This window comes from Takifugu flavidus, chromosome 1 (assembly GCF_003711565.1).
Source record: "Takifugu flavidus isolate HTHZ2018 chromosome 1, ASM371156v2, whole genome shotgun sequence".
NCBI classification, from domain to species: Eukaryota; Metazoa; Chordata; class Actinopteri; order Tetraodontiformes; family Tetraodontidae; genus Takifugu; species Takifugu flavidus.
Genome location: NC_079520.1, coordinates 7,252,067 through 7,272,075, shown reverse-complemented (window position 1 = coordinate 7,272,075; position 20,009 = coordinate 7,252,067). Strand labels below are relative to the sequence as shown.

At 48.5% G+C, this 20,009-nt stretch overlaps 2 protein-coding genes across 4 annotated transcripts; both read right to left on the bottom strand.

Annotated features, from left to right (window-relative positions):
- Positions 1-71: 71 nt before the first annotated feature.
- heg1 (heart development protein with EGF-like domains 1) lies at positions 72-8,506 on the bottom strand. 2 transcript variants are annotated; one of them, XM_057040073.1, is made up of 14 exons: positions 8,045-8,506; positions 4,702-5,698; positions 3,531-4,009; positions 3,208-3,321; positions 3,000-3,122; positions 2,822-2,925; positions 2,687-2,742; positions 2,376-2,536; positions 1,937-2,071; positions 1,808-1,850; positions 1,683-1,720; positions 1,518-1,605; positions 1,248-1,425; positions 72-1,088 (listed from the first exon to the last, which is right to left on the bottom strand). In XM_057040073.1, the coding sequence occupies exons 1-14, from the start codon at positions 8,316-8,318 to the stop codon at positions 945-947; spliced, it is 2,934 nt and encodes a 977-aa protein (XP_056896053.1). In that variant the 5' UTR covers positions 8,319-8,506; the 3' UTR covers positions 72-944. The 2 variants fall into 2 exon arrangements, with proteins under 2 accessions (XP_056896053.1, XP_056896048.1); XM_057040068.1 differs by having other exon boundaries at positions 3,531-4,012; positions 8,045-8,505.
- Positions 8,507-9,096: 590 nt separating this feature from the next.
- slc12a8 (solute carrier family 12 member 8) lies at positions 9,097-19,801 on the bottom strand. 2 transcript variants are annotated; one of them, XM_057040117.1, is made up of 14 exons: positions 19,646-19,801; positions 19,047-19,374; positions 18,491-18,637; positions 17,667-17,858; positions 17,370-17,601; positions 14,256-14,369; positions 14,044-14,131; positions 13,274-13,361; positions 12,734-12,880; positions 11,178-11,781; positions 10,999-11,087; positions 10,797-10,914; positions 10,172-10,232; positions 9,097-10,100 (listed from the first exon to the last, which is right to left on the bottom strand). In XM_057040117.1, exons 2-14 carry the CDS (start codon positions 19,179-19,181, stop codon positions 9,932-9,934), a joined length of 2,184 nt encoding a protein of 727 aa, XP_056896097.1. In that variant the 5' UTR covers positions 19,182-19,374; positions 19,646-19,801; the 3' UTR covers positions 9,097-9,931. The 2 variants fall into 2 exon arrangements, with proteins under 2 accessions (XP_056896097.1, XP_056896104.1); XM_057040124.1 differs by lacking the exons at positions 9,097-10,100; positions 10,172-10,232 and adding an exon at positions 10,239-10,618 and having other exon boundaries at positions 10,731-10,914.
- Between the last annotated feature and the right edge of the window lie 208 nt (positions 19,802-20,009).

Here is a 20,009-nt window from a genome sequence, read left to right as displayed (position 1 = left end):
ATCCCTTCCTAACATAGAAAAAAGAACTTAAATGATGACGACTCCAAATAAAGAACCGGGACACAGAAAAAAAAGATGTGCAAAAGTTTTACTTAAATAAGCTCATCTGACTAAAACGTCAGAATCAACATCTCATAAACACAAGGAAAGATGAAAAAAAATAACACTCCGTGTCCGAAATGGCAAAGTCATTATGATACACCTTTACATTCAGTTATTCAGTGGTAGTTACAATCCTTCTGGTATATAAAGAATGAATCCTTGCACACACACACACACACACACACACACACACACACGCACACACACACCACACACACACACACACACACACACACACACATCCCATGCACTCTTGAAGTGTGGGTTTAACATGTGTCAGGGACATGGTGGAAATAAATAAATGCCGAAATTGTAAACGTGTTTGCTGTCATGAGATCATCGTTTTGGGCGTCTGCTGAGAAAACACCTGCTTCCACGGAAGAATACAAAAACAATCACACATTCCAGGCTGGTTGATCACCTTCCCTCCGCTCTGCGGCTGAAGCTGACGTCCACTCTCGTCGCCCGGCGAGCGTCCGGCGCGGGTTCGTTGCAGGTCACAGCCTGGGAGCGGCCGCCTGCACGTTCGGAGCATTCCAGAGTGGTCTTCCATGGCGTGACGATGTAAATGACAGTCACACTCAGTGTTGACACAACAGCAGCAAAAGTGTGATTAGGTCGAGAAGAGATGAGCTGAAACATGCAGAAAGGCCGAAACGGACACGCGGCTATTTCACTTGCAAAACCGCGCAGCTTTCTGCTGCACACACACACACACACACACACACGCGCGCGCGTTTCCATCGTCCGTGACTGCACAGCGGCGCTCACGTTTCAGCAGACTGTCGGCACAAATGCGGAATTCCGTTTCGAGATACAGCAGAGGTCCGTGGCTTCATCCGTTAGAAATAGTCCCTCCTTCGCGAGTCGTCGCTGATGAACGACGGGTTCCACTGGGCCGGGTAGATGCAGGAGTGTCGGGAGCCCGGCAGACCGGTGAACTGGTACAGGCCGTTTCTCTCCAGGTCCGAGTTCCGTAAGGCGGGCTGAGGAAACGAGAAGGATCGTTTTTATGCCTCTTATTGTTCTGTAAAGCCCTCGGAGCCTTGATAAATGCACTATTATTTTTAAGTGTTTGGTGTTTGCTCTTGATTGAGAACAGATTTTTTTCCCCCAAACAGAACAACAACAAAGCTTCTCCTTACTGAGTAATATATGTCGCTCATCTGCAGCAGGTTCTTGGTGCTGCCGTTCTCCTGCATCTCTATCGCCTCCCTGCCCCACTCCATGGAGGTACGGTTACTCTTGGGGAAGTCTGCGTAAGGGGACATCTGCAAGTCTCCGCTCTTGAAGATGATCTTGTTGAGGTCGTTCTTGTCTTTCCTTGAAAATCAAAATCAAAAGTCATTAACTTATCCCTGGAATAACTGTCTCTACTGATGTGCCAACTTGCTTGTGACTAAGCTAAATCGTACTTCCGACAGGTGACGGCGAGCGCAATGACGAGGGCGAGGAGCAGTGCGCCCCCTGCTGGCGACACCACCACTGCAATCAGCTTGTAAACTGCAACATAAAACCGCGGCGTGTAAACAAGAACAGGAGCAGTAATCATTTTTAAAACCTCTTATAGGACCACTTACAGTTCCCACAGTTGAATCCCCCAAATCCAAACGTGCACCTTTAAAGACAATAAAGGAATTTCGGTGTGAATTTGCAGTATGACAGGATATGTACCTTTGATTAGAATACATTAGGTGGCACTTACGGAACACAGGTGCCATTCTCTAGTTTGTAACCGTCGCCACATTCTATAAGCAAAATAAAAACATAAATAATTATGATCATAAAAGAAACACTTTTTAGTGTCGGGTCTGAGGAGGGCTTGTGTGTCTACCTAAGCAGGCCAAGTCATCGGGATTGTGTTTGTAGTACCCCTGCAGACACTGACAGCGTGCTGTACCACTGCTGTCGGTGCAGGTGGACCGCTCCGTATCACACTGGGTCTTCTGGGCCACACATAGACTTTCCACTTAAACACACAGAAAACACGATAAGTTCTAACTCTGATGGCATGACAATCACAAACACGAGTTGTCTGGGATAGCTGCAGTAGAAATCAATGTGCTACTTTTGATTTCTAGTAAGTGATGGTGGGTAGAAATATGGGAGAATATATCGTATATAACAATGAGGCGTTACTGTGGGAAAATTTGAAGGCAAATGGCGCCATCTGGTGGCTTTAACATCTAACACCAACTATCTGCACTAATTCACAAATAGCGCCTTACAATTAATATAGTGCTGTAACGTCATTAGAACATAAGAATGTTTACCGTGATAGGTGAGCTGGTGCAGCAGGACCATCCGACAGTGGGCCACTGAGGAGCTGCAGTTGCTCAGAGACATCTGGATGCCGTCGAAAACTTCGGCGCTCGTCACATCAGTGGAAACGGAAAACATGTTGACAGCTAAGATGTGGATCCCGTCTCCTTCTCTGTGGCGAGAAAAGCCAGAGGTCATTGCTCCACATGTGCCGAAGCACAGACAGTTCATATCACATCTTCAGTGTCCTACTGTTATTGCCATGGAGACAGAAAAGTAACATAAAACACCAGCTGAAAGGATTAGAAGAGGCAGGACTTACTTCCTCCTCAGGAGTGAGCGGCTGTAACCTCGGAGGACTGACAATGAAGCGTTGAGCTGAGGCGGTGGATGTAAGAAAAAGGAATCAATGGAGATGTTTCTGCGTTCATTCAATGATAATGTTTTCTAAGCTCACCAGCTGAATGATCTCTCTCTGGATCTCGTGCACCGTGCTGCTCCTGAAGGCAACGCGGCCGTGTGGCGGCCTGTTCAGGCTGAATGTTCCCAGGAAGGTTTTTGCTGTGGAGAGAACCCAACAGTTAAGGGCCCGTCACCCTTTATCATGTGACCGAATTGCAGCTCGGGGATTTCACCTCTGGCGCAGGTCCGTCCGTCCTCCAGGTCGAAGCCGAGCGGGCACTCGCAGTCGAAGGAGCCCTGCGTGTTCACGCACCTGGAGCCGACGGGGCAGGGGCCCATCTCGCACTCGTCCACATCTGAGCGTTTAAAGCAGCTTCAATATTTCCGCGGATTTGCTCCCCAGATGTGCAGACCTGAGCAGGCCAGAGCGGACACACTCACCCTGGTTGCAGGTGGGTCCAGTCCAGGCTTGCTGACAGTGGCAGCTGAGCTGATGGCCGCTGTCGCTCACACACATGCCACCGTTCACACACGGGTTGGAAGCACACGGGTTTCCTGTAGTTTTCCAGTAAACATTAGAGTTAAACGGGCGCCCCCACACAATCCGGTGCTCAGGACGCTAGAACACAGGTCAGGTGGGCACAACTACCGTAACCCAACTGAACTAGTTCATTTTTGCACAGCTAACACAACGTGATAAAGTGACGCTAATATGGATAAAAGAGCCGAGTGATTTTTACTTCAAATGGATCTAAGCAGCTTACTGCGAGGTGGTGTTGGAGGATGTGGTGCCTGTGTTGATGTAGCGGGAGGAGTCGTGGCCACCGGCTCTGTAGTTCCTGCGTCTGGCAGCTGCCTGCTCGTCTGCACGGCCTCTGTGCTCTTAGTAGAAGCGCTGGGGGTGTCGGTGGTGGGGATGGGATGCCTCTCGACAGTTGTGAGTTCTGGAGTGCGCGTGCTCATTTCCGTCCGCGGAGTGGGGACGGTCGGGATCCCCCCCCCAGCGGAGGGCCTGGGGCTGGCAGTGAGGGCTGCTGCGCTGGTGTACACAGCCAGGGTGGAGGAGGAGCTGGGGGGCACGGTGTGGAGGACGGTGGCTGCAGTGGCCGACCCTGTGGTGGCGCCGATGACGGTCTTACTGGGCCAGGGGGACGAGGTTGGAGCTGCAGGAGACGTGACGGCAGGGGGGACGTTCGTGGTGGACGAGGTGGCGTTGATGTTGTTTTCTTCTGTTAAATAATATCTGCTAAAAAAAGTCAACTGACATGAACTGAAAAGATTTGAAGGATATTTACTGTTGGCTCAGGTTAGGTCAGGCATGGGCAAACTACGGCCCGGGGGCCACACGCGGCCCGTTAAATGGTTTAATCCGGCCGGCCAAACTTGAAAAATTAAATGAATAAACCTTGTTAATGTTATATTTTCACTGCAATTTTGGTGTTTTCCCACTAGAAAAAAGACAGTCAGGAGGAGAGTGACGGTGATATCCTGAAGGATAACAGAACTTTCAGTGCTTTAAAATAGAAATGGTTATTAATTTTTTTTAAAAAGGCACATTTTATTTATTTGATTTTAAGTGTTTTAAGACTCATTCCAAAGTCAGATATTTTGTTGTAATGCTTCTCTTCATTTTCATTTGAAATTAAAGCACATGTTTTCTCCATATCCCAAGATGTGTATTTTTTCTCCAATGAGGTGAGGTTACCAAAGCACTCCATCCATCCATCTGCTCCTGGTCCGGCCCCTTTGTCAAATGTTAGAACCCATTGTGGCCCACGAATCAAAATGTTTGCCCACCCCTGTGTTAGGTGGTAATCGGCGGTTTCCAAGCAAAAAGGAACTCTACAATCGCAGTATAACATTTAATCTCACGAGTAAATAACTCCTTTCTTTCAGATTCTCGTTCCCTAAACTGGGTTTAAAAATCAAAGGTACCTTTCAGTGGCAGTGGTAGATGTGCCGGTGTGGGTGACCTCGGTTGCCCCCGGAGTGTCTGTCACAGAATGTTGTCCGGGTGTACCGTTGCTGACTGTTGGCAGACCTGCGGTCGGTCCGAAGCTGACAGTCTGCTCACCGGTGTGGGGTGAAACCATTTCGGTGCCCTCCAGTTTCTGAGTGCTGGAGATGTGGATCCCAGTGGAGGACTCTGTGGAGGACTCAAACCGGATCTCCTGGTCCGTCCCCGAGGCGTTTGTTGAGGCTTCTGTGTGTGAGGTGACTGAAGGCGAGCTGGTCCAGGCTGGTTCTGGTTGGCTGGTGCTGGTCTCTCTCACACTCAGAGGTGGAGTTGAGTCCGAGGTTTCCTCCGATGTGGAGCTGTGCTGGTGCCGGCTCACATTCGGCTGCGTGTTTATACTCTGGGTCACGGCGGGCCTCCCCGTGCTCTCCGCGTCTGACACCAACCCCTCGAAAGGCCGAGTAACATTCTGGTCTGTGGCCTCCGTGAAGTCAGCCCTGGAGGACGTGACACTGAGAGTATAGTCCTCAGTCTCAGAGGCTGCAGCAGAGACGCCCCACGTCGAGGGGGGCTGACGAGACATGGAGTCTTCTGTGGAGGCAGAACTGCTGGAGGAGGAGGTGACGGACAGCAGGGTTCTCTCACCAGCTCGACTGATGGTGGTGGACGAGAAGGTGCCGTTGGCGTGGAGGTCGGTGTGGGCCACCGGAGGGGAAGCCTCCCCATGTCCGAGGGTTGTGGACGGATGGTCCCGGGGGACACTGTCCGTGTCTGTCTGCATCAAAGAAACAGCCTCCCAGGACACGGCCGGAGGGGAGTCTGAAGCCTGCTCTGTGCTGACAGAGGCCTTCCAGGTCCTGCTACTGGCCTCAGTGGTGACGCCGACAGCGGCGGTGGCCAGTGGTTCAGTAGACGCACCAAGAGCCTCCAGAGGCCTGGTACTCATTTCTGTGTAGGGTTGCGTCTGCTCAGTGCCTGATGAAAAAGAAATATAAAAATGTGTTACCACTGTGTACGCCACATACAACACAACGTACTACGGCCGTTTATTCTCGGGATGATTTACTAAAAGCGCATTATTCTATTCATCTCCAGCTGCAGAGGAAGCGGCAGGGAGTGACTGATTTGTTTTGAACTGGTTATGAAAGTACTGTAGTAGAGGTACTGCAGGTCACGAGCTCTGGTTCCGTGTGATCTGTGGGGTTTTCTCTTCTCCTTTGAGGAATCTTTGTTTGTATCCTTCTTCAGGCACCAACAAAGATTCACTGCACGAAAGCTCAAAATGCAAATTCTTTTCATGCTGATAGACAAAAGGAATTTTAATAAAGGTCTATTAGCATTTTTATTGGAATACAGATGGGTAAGCTCCCAAAAATGGCCGACATTTAATGGATCATCACAGAGTCATGAAGCAAAGATTAATGATCAGGGCAACATCAACAACTGAGGTAGACAGGGTGACACTCAATATTTAACGTAACATTTCTGTTTGAAACATGCACACTATACACGATTTTTGTGGTTGGCGATATTAACTATGTGCATTTACAGATGTGGCCACTAGAGGGGGCTAAGGTATCCGTGGTAGGCCTGCAAATATTACAGAGAAGAGGAAGATGCTGTCAGAAGTGCCGCTGTTTCCTGTGAAAGACAATGAGTTTTGGGTGGAGTAAAATTGGCATTGGAGCCGCTTTACTCCAACAATGGCACTGACTCCTAAATATGGCGGTGACGTCTCTGTTGAGGATCAGCAGCTTCCTTCCTAAAGCTGAGCGAGCAGAAGGCAGACCGTCACCGTGGATAAGGGTGTGAGAGTTGTATTGAGTAGACTTCAAACATATGAAGTCATAAAAACACCCAACAGTGTCAAAAGTAGAACAGGTGGTGTTGGTTTATATTTTTAGCATTTACGAGCCAGCACAGGGATAACAAACAGATGTGGAGTAGTGAGAGAACCAGACAGAAACACCCACAAACAAGCAACAAGTGTTAGTAGCTGCACAGTGCACGTTCACACCGTTGACCTCCACAACTCTGTCACTGCTGTGTTGTCCGTCGGCCTGATTTTACTACTAATCCTTCAGAAACCAGCAACCAAAGGAGCGAATGCAACTGGAGGAAAGCCATCCCGAGGGGGGAGAGCGAGGCCGGTGGCAACATCACCCCACATCATGTGTCTCTGCCATTATTTCATTTTCTGTCTGTCTCCAGAACGTGGCGTCATCATCAAGTGGCCAATATTCCAAATCCTTTGCAGCTTATTACAGCCATTGTGCAGCCATGTGTTAGCCGTTAATGTTTGCTAACGGCAGCAAATACAGACAATGATGGGTGCATCTGAGTGGTTTGTGCACCTGGAAATGTGCAACAGTAACGAGTGCCCGTTAGCATGAGAAAATATCTGCATACTCTATTTAAAATGCTTGTATTCTTTTTTTAAATCTGTAATGATCACAAACTCAAATATGTGGTAAAGTTGTCATGGCAAAAAAATCCCTAAAAAGTCTCTTTAATCACTTGGTGTAATTGAGGCCTATAAATTCTTTTTTTTTTTTTAAAAAAAGAAAAAGAAGCAGCTAAATACTAATAAGCCATAAGACTGTGTTTCTTAAGAGGACATTCAATGAATATTGGGGTGAAGAAGTAAACCAGTAGCAAAGATCTGGTGTCTGATTTTTGTCTCACTTTTATACCTACCTGTTGTTTACGTATTAGCTATTAATGATTTATTTCTCAAGAACATCTTAGTTCTCTCTGGGGTTCAGCTGTCAGGTTATTTTTGCTTTCATCACAACTGAATTCTTCTGTTATCTTTTGGAGGGGTTGATTCATAAAATAGACTGTGGATTCCACTTTTGACGCATTTGGACTGATTTAAATGCAGTTTAAGCTGCCACAGTTGCTCAAGGCGACAGATTCCTGGTCTGAAGATCCCTGATGTGGTCTGAATTTATAGCAATGATGGAGCTCCAATTTCCCAAGGCGCCAAGATGATAAAGTGACCAAAACTATGGTGGCAACCCACAAAAAAGTGCAAAAATTCACAAGTGAATTCTAAACTCCTAACACTTGGCACCAGCGTCTTAAACATCATTTATGGCCACTGCTGGGAAACGTATTATATCATTCATAGATTAAATAGACTCCTTTCATTTTCTCCCATAAAACATGAAAAGCTTATGCCTAATTTATATTTTTGTGCACTCCTCCATAATTCCAGCCTGCTTTTTGGTTTGGTTTCTCTTTGCAGGATAGAAGGTAACCTAAACTTTCCTGGTTAAACCAAGATGCTCCCGCGGGCCTCGGGGAGCGGGACCTTACCGAGGGGTCCAGCGGCAGCGGTGTGTGTTTCCGCGGGCAGGGAGAGCAGGATGTTCCTCTGGGAGGGTGATAAACTCTCGCTGGGGTAAAGAGCCGAGCTCCGGTTCTGCTCCGTGTGGTTCAGTTCATCCGTCGCGGCAGAAGAGCTGAAGCCCTCCGTCACTGCCCCCGCGCTGCTGTTGCCCGGGGTCCCGGCTCCGAGGAGCCCCTGCAGACCCAGCAGGAGCACCGGCAGAGACAGACCGAGGACGGGATTCAAAAACCACGCTCCCATTATTTCACAGACCCCCAAAACGGTCGCCGAGAGTTGCGGTGAAGTCGAGTGGAAGCCGGCGAGTCTCCCGAGGACACCATGGGAGGAGAGCCCCGGCTACTGGGGAAGTTTCGAGAGAATTGATTAAATCCTGGATCCGGTCCGGAGGTGGTCCGCTGGTCGGACGGCGGGGAGCGGAAGATAAGAGAGCCGAGGCAGGAGGCTGTTATCACGGCCGAGGAGCCCGGGCTCCTCCCCTCCACACACACACTGCACTTCTATCTTTGTGAGGACTTACAACGATAATACGCTACTATATTCTCCAGCTCCTTTCCCCAATATTCCCAATAAACCCTAAACCCGGACTTAAAGCCAATGGTAACTACTCTTAAAGCTAAGTCAGTCAGAATGTCCTCGTTCTGCTAGAAGAATGAGCATGTTGGTACCCAACACGTAGCAGGTACAACTATCCACCCACGCGCGACATTTCTATCTTTGTGGGGACCTTTATTGAACTAATGCACGCCATTGCCTCGTATGTCTGACCATCCTAAACCTTATCCCAAGTCCTCAAACAGATCTTTGAAAGCAAAATGCCCCCATTTCCCATATGTCCCCAGTTTTCTACTAAAACACACACTTTGGTACCCTGTGTATATAGCATGTACAAGAACACACAGTTGTGTGCAAATGTTTTTCATGGGTCCATGAATTTCTACAGCCTAACTTATAACAACCAAATCCATATCTGAGTCGCTGCACAACTCACCTCTGTTCAGCCTCCACCCTTAAGCACATATTAGGAAATATGATGGTTTTATTTACTCTGCAAAGATGCTTTTATACGTATGAACAGAGACTTATGGTCTGGACAAAGATAGTCATCTGCACGATAGGATTTAAATAGCAAACCTAGGACCTCGCACATGTAGAAAAATAAACACATGTGCTGCGATCCTTTTTTGGCCATATTAGCTCTGTTCAGTGTGCCGCCTAATCCCGACCTTTGACCTACTTCACCCCAACCTTAAATTGGTTTCAATCTGTAAAATAAATCCAGGAGAAATTATATTTTACCATATTAGGTAAGAGTAAATGCAGAGAACTTAAAAGACATTCTAAGTATTTGGGGGTAAATCCTTGTCTCAATAAGGGCTACATCGGAGTCTCTGGTATCACAACACCTGCAATAGCAATGATCCACTCTGCCCACGCAAGAGAATAAGGTGCATCTTTATTTACCTTCCATTTTCGGCAGACTGACATGCATCCATATCTCTGAATCTGAGGAGGATGTGGGTTTCACACCCTCGCTCCTGCACCTTAAGATGCATACTTATACTTTTTTTGGGGTGGGGTTGTTGAAGCAAACCTTTGTCTTTTTTTAATCTGCAATTATATAGGGCAAAAACTCCAGCGTGTGGTCATTTCCAAGTATGGAGAGTAACCATAGTCTCAGAGTTTGTTATATTTTCAGAAGAATAAACTCAAGACTCTTAAATAAGGATTCAGTTCATGCAGCTTTCCTCCAACCACTGTGGTAGATTTCTCTGTCACAGGTCTCTGTTTCAAAATAAGTGAAAGAGAAAGTTCCCCACGTGGCCGCGGGGGCTGCGGCGCTTGGTGGGGCTCCGTCACTGCAGCGCTGGTTGCACCATCTCATCGGCCCTGATGAAGGAGGACAGGTGATGGGGGTGGCGAGAGGCAAAATCGCTGTTTTCCTCTGTCAGCTGTTTGGTTTTCAGCCCGATGCTGGACAGCGAAGGCGTCACCACGACCTCGTCACGATGAGACATTTTCCCCCTGAGAGACAGCGAAGCGGCGATAAAGGAGGAGGTCAGGTGTAACGACACGTTAATAATGGTCAACCATACCTGAAAACGACGCTTAACGTTGATTTGAGCCACGCGAAGAAGCTGTATCGAGCTGCAATGCCTGAAATTAAAGTTCAGACTAAAACGTTAAACTATGGAGACGCACTCCGGGTGTCCATGGATGGTGCCAGCACGCAAGGACACAAGAATTCCAGCGGCAGAGCAGCACCGACCGCATGTGGGTGCTTAACACTTTCAAAGATTGTGCTCAGGAATGCGAGCCAGGCTAACGCGGCTTGATGCGCAGCGGCTAGCTGTCACATCCAGCCATTCCACACATGTCTCGTCACAACAGCTGCCAGGCTGCCTGAAGCGCGGACCACAGGCAAAACCTCCAGCAACGTTCCCCAAAAACACGATACCAGGCTACCCAAGGACTGACAGCAGGGCGGCCAGAGCTGAGAGCGACAACTGTAGCGACGGAGCCCACAGCAGAGGGGATTTCCTCTTTAACAGCCATGAAAAAGAGCAATGACAGGAAGTCCAGTACTACAGATTAGTGCTGTTAAGGAAAATAACCCCTAACAACTATTCTCATATCATTTTGCCTTGACAGTACCTCAAAAAGCCAAGCTAAGAACCCATAAATGGCAGGATTTGTAGCCAAATATCAGGGAAACATCACCTGGAGGTAGCCCAGGGTTTGTCTTCCCAATGTAGAGGAAGAGCAGCAAGGCGACGCCGATGTTTGCGACAGCATAAACCCACTGGATTACAAACATGATCAATATGGAGCTCAGGGCCTGCAAGACAATAACAGTTTCACATAGTTAGAACTTTACAGCTTCCTAAAAAAAAACAAGCGCTGCTCCAAAAGTGCGTCGTACCCCGAAAAGAGCCACCCAGTGGTTGCAGAATTTTGTGTGGAATGAATCCTGCATGGCTTTGATTTCAAAGTTCTGCTGCTCAGCTGCACCTGCAAAGGTCCAATGAGGCGTCAGGTGTGTGTCAGACTCTCAGCCTATGGTGGCCATAGTGGAACACCTGTGCAGAGTTGGAGGCCTACCCGATGAATCCTGCTCCTGGTGCGTTTGCGACGCCCTGATTTGCGTTTCTCCGGCAGGGCTCTCCTCCCGAAGAGGCGTGTCTCCGCCTGAGGCCGAACTCGCCACAGCTGCTCTCTCCTCTGAGAAGAGGTTGCTGTTAAGGTCCAGGCCAAAGCTGTCCATCAGCTTCTGCTTCTTGCTAACGTCGGTTCTCCTGCTCCTCCTGTTCGCTGGCCTCACAGAGGTCACCGAGGGGTCGACGGTTGAGGTGGAGGGAAACATCTGATCCATGTCCTTAGTGAATTCCAGCAGGGTGCCTTTAAGGTGCAAAGTTTTGCTGCCGCTGCCATAATTGGGGAGCGTGACCTCGACCAGCGGCTGGGAGCCCGGCCTGGATGACCTGCGGTGGTGCCCCCTGCCCAAGAGGGAGTCTCTCTTCTCCTTACGCTGCAGCTGGAAGGTCATGGCCACGCTGAAGTAGGAGTAGTCGATGAAGCTGTAGGTGAGCATGAAGTTGATACTGACGATAGGAGCCAGCACGTTGACCTGGCCGATGAAAATAAAGGCCAAGGTCAGCAGGCTGGTCAGACAGATGGCCGCCACCGGAGTCCTGTTGGGCCCTTTCTGACAAAGGGAGAGAGGCGAGGTCACCATACTGCCGCTGGAGCGCGTGTTTTACTGGAGTTTCAAGTTCAGAGAGTTGAGAGTGTTAAACTGTGCATAAAAGTGCTTCAGCTCCATTTATATGGATGGATTTTAAAGATTTTAAATGACCTTATCACAAAGAGAATCTCCTTTACACGTGTATCATTAAAAAAAAAAAGTTTAGGAGACCTAAACTATTGTGGTGCGACCGGAAGCTCAAAAGAACAAAAAAAAAAAAGGCCTGTGTATGATCATCTAGAGTCAAATGCAAACACACCAGCCTCTCTGTGGATGGACAAACCACTACAAGATGTGCTTTGTTAGCAGCTCTGCAGTTGAAGGAGCACCGCTGTGCCTGGCGGACCTCCAGAGAAGGCAGCACGGGGAGCAGGGCCGTGCCCTTTAGCCCCTTCCTGTGTTTGTTCTGAAGCTTTGATTCGGCCCAAGATGTCTAAGGCCTCATTCCGCTGCGGTGGACGAGGTCAAGGCGCCAGTGCGGCTGCGTAGCAGTGGTGAGTAACAATACTGTCATCCCCATCACTTCCATGAAGTAGAGACTGCAGCCTACAGTTGGGCCATGCTCTCACCACTTCCTGTTCAGGCCCTGACCCCCCTTTTACATCAAGGCAGGCTCACTTAGTGCTGACAAAGTGCTCAAACTGAGGTCCTAATCCACCTACCCTACCCTAGCCTGAGCAATGAAGCACATTTTGGAGTGAACACAACAGAATTGTCATTTCAGCCGTAACTGTCAGTCCATTTGCCTCATTTTCAGAAGGTGACCCAAACAAAAAGTAAGTTTAACTAATCTGAACTTCTCAGAGGGCAAACGTCTTTTGACACGGTCTTCTAATAAAACAACTGCTTAAGTGTGCAAAGCAAGGGTCGTCCCCCGCTCTTGCCCTTTCCAGGCATCTTTTCATGCACCCACCCCTCTTCCCAGGAAGGCCAGAGCTGGAATAACCCTCTCTTGGGCGATGCACTGGAGGATCCTGGGCGCTCCGTACAGGCCACCCATGCAGGAAGCCAGGGAGGAGATGTAGAGGCCCAGCAGAAAGAGGAAACCCACCAAGGAGACCTGGAGGAAGAGAGAAAACAAACAGAGGCTGGAAGAGGATGGGTTGTGTCGGGAGCTCACAACAGCTACGCCCAGCTCAGTTCCGCTGCAGCCAGACTCCTGTGAAAACAAGGAGCTCTGGCCGCTGAGGTGCGGAACCGGGCCGCAGAGTCACATCGTTTTCTATATACGACCGAGCGTGTGGATGAATTAAACCTCGGCTCGCCGGAGCAGCCCCGGAACCGAACCCAGGCCCACCGAAACCTCCATTCAACACCAAGAGTGAGGACATATAAGCGGTACTGGGATGGCGGGCTCTTATGTACAAACCTGAGAACAGTTGAACCATGCAGAATCCCCCATCTCACCTCTCCTGACCAGCCGGGCCCATTAAAGCGGACAGGAGGAGTTTACCTTTTCGGCTATCAAGAAGTCGTAGCGTAGAGCTTCTCTGGTGCAGATGGCCCCCAGGAGGAAGACAAAGACCAGATACAGGAACCACCTGTGGGTCCCCAACAGCCCAGCGACACAGTGTTTACCAGCACACAGTCAGGAGACTTCAGTAATGACAGGTCAGGTTATTGATCGATAGGTCAGGTTATTGATCGATAGGTGGGTCTAATTCATTTAACTGGTGCAGCTCATTCCACACACTGGTTAGCATTGGTGCTACAAGGCTAACTGCTGTCACAACCAACTCGATCAAGATGGAACACCCTAGGCAGCATGTTGGGTTCTCACTGGGAATTCTGACTACAAAACACCAATGATGGACATTGTAAACTTTATTTGGATATCTGGACACCATATCTGTTCTACACCATTAAATAAAACACAAATGTCCATATTTCCATCTGTCATGAGTCAGGTAAGTTAAATTAATCCCCTGTGAATGATCCAATTAAAAGCTTACATTGACAGTCCGAATCTGAATGCTTCATTAGGCTGAGGTGAGTTTTAATAACCTTGTGCCGTCACTTCAACATGACTCGGAATTTCTGTGTCCACCTTCTGGCCAGGTGTGTAATTACACCTAAACGCAGCAGCCTTAGTGACAGCTGTAGTCGGTGGAGGATTTAGTCTGCCTCTACAAAAAGTCTCCACCAGTAAGTGCGCATTATTTAAATTTACAAAACTGCTGTTTGTGTCCCAGACTTTGTATCTGTGCGTGCATGGGAACGTACGATGTGAAGACAGCTGCCAGTGTTCCCACAGGGATGTTGTTTTCAGGCCGCTGGAGGTCTGAGCTCATGTTGAAACCTGCCATAACCCCTATAAACACACACACACACACACACACACACACACACACACCAAATATGTACAGATCAGACTGAAAATACAAACATTATGTTGACTTTATCTATACAGCTGCAGAGATGGGCGGGGGGGTCACCTGTAGCGGCAGGAAAGAAGACCCCGAACACTGTGAAGAAATTTTCACCCGGCGTGTAATCTGGCATCGCGTTGCTGCCGAGCAACTGGGACGAGTATCCGACGAAGCCGTGGCCTGAAACAGGTGGCAGCAGTGGAAAAGAGTGAGCTGTAGCCAGATGTTTGCCAGAGGGGCGACGCATTAAACCACCAAAACTGATGCTAACGCTAACTCAGCAGCTGCATCAGCAAATAAGGCTCAACTGGCATTCGCCAAAGGCAACTCGTTCCCAATCCTCAGATCAAATCGTCTCATTTCTCTCAGCGAAAGAAGAAACGCGAGGATTTATCGACCTCAATAGTTACTAATTAATGTCCCGCAGCAACGCTGCAGATAGTGTTTTAAAAGTGATGAATTCAGCAAACCCCAGATTAGAGGAGACGGGTCTTTTGTGCAACATGGACGAGCACAGATTGTTCTGCACTGGTGGGGGCCATTTGAAACCACAACACTCTGAAGGACCCGCCTGTGTTACAGCACCGGAGATTTTCCCCTCGGTTATCTTGCGATGGGAAAGAATGTGTTCTCTCAGATTAATGACATGTTTATCCAAAAGGAAGTCGCCACCCTTTTCAGAAGCTCCGCGGCTTCCAAGTTTCAGGGAGAAGAACCGGGGTGAGCGAAAGAAGGTGAGAGAGAGTGAGAATGTGTACGCTTGAGACAAAAGCGAAGTGTTCCAGGCACACATGGGCTCCAGGAGAGGAGTTTAGCTGGGCATCAAAGGAGAGTCGCAGCCTAAACTGTAGTTCACTCCGTGACCCGGTGAGACCGCCCTCTGTCCAAACAATCAGAAACAGTGTCCATGTTTGCACCACGGGCTCCCCACCCATGTTACAACATCACACGGCAGCATCCAAGTGGGCCTGGTTCTATTCAGCCGAGGGCGTTCACGCGTCCGTGGGGCAAAACAACTGCTCTGAACCCAAGTGATCCAGATAAACCGCGAAGTGCGTTTAATTTTGAGAGCTGAGAAAATTACCTGCAGGCCTCAGTGGCAGAGAAGAAATAAAACACGTGACTGCGGGGGAAGTTATCCTTTAGTGGGTTTAGTAAAAACAGACAGGTTCTTTCTTTTGTTTGTCCCAACAAATAGAACTAAATTCGTTAGCGCGCGCCATCGTTGATGGCCGATGTTAGCGTGCAGCTAACTAGCGGAGGAACCGACGTGGTTGTAACTTACTGGCAGATTAAAGCAGCAAGTCATCCAGATATTTAGCAGAGGAGGATTTGATGGCGTTTCCTCGACAGCAGAGGTTGTGCCGAGACGAGCGTTTGAGGCCGTGCATCCGAGGGATTCAGACACAGCTGGGCCGAACATTCCTCTGATACAGAATGTGGAATGCACTGTCAGATTACATGAGCGGCTGAGGCTTCTCCCTGGGCCTGACCTCGATTCTCCCACTCTGACCGGTGTGAAGCGTTTGCGGAGCAGGGCGACAGGCTGTGGGGGTCCACGCAGGTGGACAAAGTCCCACTGATGAAGCAGAGCGTCACGTAAAGATGGTAAAGCGCTCTCTGGAGGAGCAGCAGGCCTCAGATCGCTCTTCCGGCCTTCTCTCTTTGTCATTTTTGAAAAATGTGGGTGAGTCTAGTTAACACCCAAAACCCCAGACCCAGAGAGAACGGTCCAACTTCCTGTGCTGCGAAGAACTGGCTGCACATGAGGGAACTGGGGCCGAACAAGGCGGGTCTGGCTGCTTTAATCAGGTTTGGCTGTGACAGCACGTCGAAAGTAATGTCACAGATCAACCTGACTGATTTCTACACATTTCTGGAAAATAAAAGGTCATTTCCTAAGAAAGCTGTAATGCAGAAAAGACAGCAATGAGTCACTTAACGCACCATTCTTACTTTGTTAAAAAGGTCAGCTTTGAGGTAAACATTTAATAATTCTCTTTTGTGACCTTGCAAAGTCAGTTTTGGCATAAATCTAATTATTTCTCTTTAATCCACCCTCGACGGGTCTTCACATAGGGACAGTGACACCATACAAACTCCTCACAATAAGGTCCAGAGTCGCACTCCAAACCATCAGCGAACTATGCTCAACACACACTTTTATTTTTGTAAACCAAAAAAACCAAAACAGATAATGGCCATCTCCATGTGGTTGCTTCTCTACAGAAGGTCCTGGAAGGCCCGTAAAAGCAAAGGATGAAATGACTGCAGCAGAAATCAAAACATAATCTGGTTGCTGGTGCTAATTTGGGCTATTTTCACAAGTTCCTCTGCCAAACATGAGGTCACCATGTCAGAGAGCAGCTCCTAATTGGAAAAAGGTGAAGAAGCTAGCATGGATCCTGCTCTCACACGCCTGTTATTAGGCTACTGCACCACAGAGAAGGCAGGAATTTGTGTTGCTGTTGTTTTAATGCCCAAGATTTAGGAGGAATTCTGCATTTTTGCATACATACATATGTTTACACATATATTTTAAATCACTGTTTTATTGCAGTGTAATTGATATCTTTAGTAGGACTATACTAATCTTATCAAAGAAAAAAAAGCCACAAAAATGTTTGTATCTGCAGAACCTTTCTCTACAGGGCAGGATGTTGATAATCAGTGAGAACAGGAAATGTGGGGAAGGACTTCCTGACGGGCAGCAAATGAATACAGTCTAGACAAAAAAAGAGCAACATTTCCTCACCAAAAGAGGAAAAATAATCTTCATGAGAGACATAGTGCCAGTCTCAGCCCCCGATCAAGCAATAACAAATAGAGTTCACTAAGAAAGAAAAGACGTTCAATGCTGCATAAGTGCAAAAAAAAAAAAAAAAAAAAAAAAAAATTGCTTAATTTCATCAAGCAACCGTGGGCGGTTTAGTGGTTCTACAGCGACCCCCAGTGGTGTAATCGAGTATTACACATGAAGGTGATTTTCAGATTGTTTTTCTGGACTAAAACTAAGACCACTGCAGCAGCCATTAGAAAATATTTTCTGATTTAAATAAGCTTTTCCTGTATAGACTCCAAAAGTGTTCCCTCGTATCTTTTTGAGACACAGAGACCATAATAAGCATTATTTCTAGAGGCATTAACTATTATTATCCAACCAAATACTGCTTAGCCCACCTGCATCGAGGTGAGTGAAAGTGCCGATGACAAAGTCCAGCGTGGAGATGGCGAGCACGGCCAGCAGCAGCAGCTGGAGCCTGACGATCCACTTGACCCCGGCCAGGTTGATTCCCAGCAGCGCCAGCAGCACCGCCGCCGACAAACCTCGCACCACCCACTGGCCTTGCAGCCCCAGCACCTCGGCCACCGACTCAGAGAACCCTGTGATGTACATGGCCCCGGCGACGCACTGCAAGGTGGGAAGAGCAGCGGGGTTATGCTTTGAGTCTCGCTGAGGCAAAGATCACGGCTCACCTGTCCGAACACATAGAGTAGGCCCACGGTGCCCCCCACCCTGCTGCCCAGGACGGTGGAGATCATGGAGTAGATTCCTCCGCTCCCGACGCCGCAGTGTTCAGACACCCCGATCCCTGACATCACCGTTACCAAAGCCACCACCACGACCAGGGACACCAGGAACATCCCCAGGAGCACACCTGTATTCCCCTGAATCATGGCACAGGAAACAAAACACCACTCTGTTTGCTTAATACTTCTGTCTAGAACTTTAAATGGGGCTTGGATCTGGTTTTGTTTTGGTCTAATTCTGTTCCGAGTCTTAGTAAAACAACACACATGGAACATATTTTTTGAATGGATGACGCTTTTCATGCAAATAAAAAGCAAATGTGCAGTAACCAATCCAGGAAACAAACTCCAGGAAGACTTGGAGACAGAAAACACAAGCTGGTGACTTCTGGACAAACAGTAACTAGACGGACACTCTGGAGAAGAAGACCTGCCCACGGCATGGCTGCCAAGTGCAACTGTACCGGACGGTCCAATTAAAATGGCAGGGTGTTTGGAGCTGTGATGAAGACAAGGAGTGTGTGTGTGTGTGTGTGTGTGTGTGTGTGTGTGTGTGTGTGTGTGTGTGTGTGTGTGTGATGGTTGATAGATGCGGCTAAAAAAAGAGATCAGGGCGTCTCTGGCAGAGCTCTATGAGACAAGATGTTGGGGAGAGGAGTACAGATACTCCATCAGCTACACAGTCTATAGGTTCAGAGTTAATCCCTTTATTTTCCATTGTGCTGAAGTAAATGGAGGATAAAGGTGCAGGTTGTGTACAGGATACCAACCACCAGGTAGCCTGTGCGCAGGAACAGCACCACGCCGAAGATGTTGATCATGCAGGTGGTGAAAACGCCGTCCCAGGTGCCGAAGAGAACGGGCTCCCACACAAACAGCTTGATCCTCCACCATGGCTGGCTGGACTCCTGGAAGCCCTGATCAGAGAGGCACAAAACGTTGTCAACAAACCAGCGTAGGACACTGGATACCCGCCTGATACCAGTCAATCCAGTGTTAGTGATACTGGTTTAAAAAGCAGCATTTACCACTTTCATTGTCTCATCATGAGCATTCAAGTTTTACCCCCGAGTTGCTTTGGTATGTTTGGGAACGACGTCATAATGTATCCATCAGAATACGTGGATTCAGGATAGGAGAGGCTGATCTTGTTGGAAACTCTCTGTATTTTGCATTCATTTGATATAATGGCAGCAGAGCTCCAGTCACACAAGACAACAAAGCAACCAGGGGCCACTCATCAGAGGAATAATCACCATATTCTGTATAAAACAGCTCCAATGAAAGTGCTCAATGCAGTCGAATTCCAAACAGACTCATTCCTACCTGTGCGTCTTCGTGAAACAGGTCACACACGTGTGTGACCGCGCTGATGTCCGGGTCTGCCCCCCTCAGCAGTCCTGATCGGTCCCCCTCCTGGTCGCAGGTGTGCAAAGTCCACCCTACAGGCAGGCTCTCCATGTCAGCCTGCCAGTGTAAACAGTCGTGCTCAGACGGCTTCGTCCCCGAGACTACTTTGCACAGGGAGTTAGCTCCGCTCAACCCGATCCGGTTTACACAGCAGGTGCACCGTGAGGGCACCCGGATACGACAGGGCGGACACCGAGACGCGCTCCGGGCTCCAATAAATCAGTCTAGAATCCCTGCGGTTAACCTGAACGCAGACCAATAAAAAGAAGTGGATATGTAACTTAACATCGATAAACATTGTTTTGGACGCTCAAAAATCGAATGTAGTGGTGAAAATACGAACACTAAAGATTAAACTAGAGACCTTTTCCCACCAGCTTTTACCCCCAGTTACACACAATGAGCCTTAAGATGCAATAACGTCTTCAACAGTTGATATAAAGGAAAAGCCTGACTAAAATACGAGCTTTGGTGTGTGTGTGTGTGTGTGGCGAGACAAACAAACAGATTCTTACATGGGGTTTGACGCTGCGTCTGCGCTCATGAAGCGGAGGCCGGTGCGTCCGGAGCGACCGTCCACATGGCTCCGTGTCCGTCCATGTGCGCGGGAGGAGACTGAGATTGTGCCAGCGTGACTCCCTGCGGCCCCTCCTGCTGTTAACGTGGTGATTTGTTTTTGGAGAGCGCACAGGTTAACTTCCGACTGCCGCCGTTGCCACTGGTTACCGCGGACGCGTCGGTGTTTAGTGCAAAGATCCCGGATTAGTTTTGGCAACTCTTGCGCAGCTTTGATTATAGGAAATGATCAGTTATTGGTGTGTTTTGGATGTCTTTGGACAGCTAAAATATTTGAAAAATGAACTATATTTAAGTTATAAT

What these genes read in the sequence shown, in the direction of transcription:
- slc12a8 (XM_057040117.1), bottom strand. Translation starts at nt 19,181, where the DNA reads ATGGAGAGCCTGCCTGTAGGGTGGACTTTGCACACCTGCGACCAGGAG. An exon ending in TGTTTCACGAAGACGCACAG is followed by an intron (nt 18,638 to 19,046) that starts GTAGGAATGAGT and finishes CTCTCTGATCAG; the next exon opens with GGCTTCCAGGAGTCCAGCCA. An exon ending in CTGGCAGCTGTCTTCACATC is followed by an intron (nt 13,362 to 14,043) that starts GTACGTTCCCAT and finishes GGGGACCCACAG; the next exon opens with GTGGTTCCTGTATCTGGTCT.
- heg1 (XM_057040068.1), bottom strand. Translation starts at nt 8,318, where the DNA reads ATGGGAGCGTGGTTTTTGAATCCCGTCCTCGGTCTGTCTCTGCCGGTG. An exon ending in GGGATTCAACTGTGGGAACT is followed by an intron (nt 1,606 to 1,682) that starts GTAAGTGGTCCT and finishes TTTATGTTGCAG; the next exon opens with TTTACAAGCTGATTGCAGTG. An exon ending in TGAGCGACATATATTACTCA is followed by an intron (nt 1,089 to 1,247) that starts GTAAGGAGAAGC and finishes TCGTTTCCTCAG; the next exon opens with CCCGCCTTACGGAACTCGGA.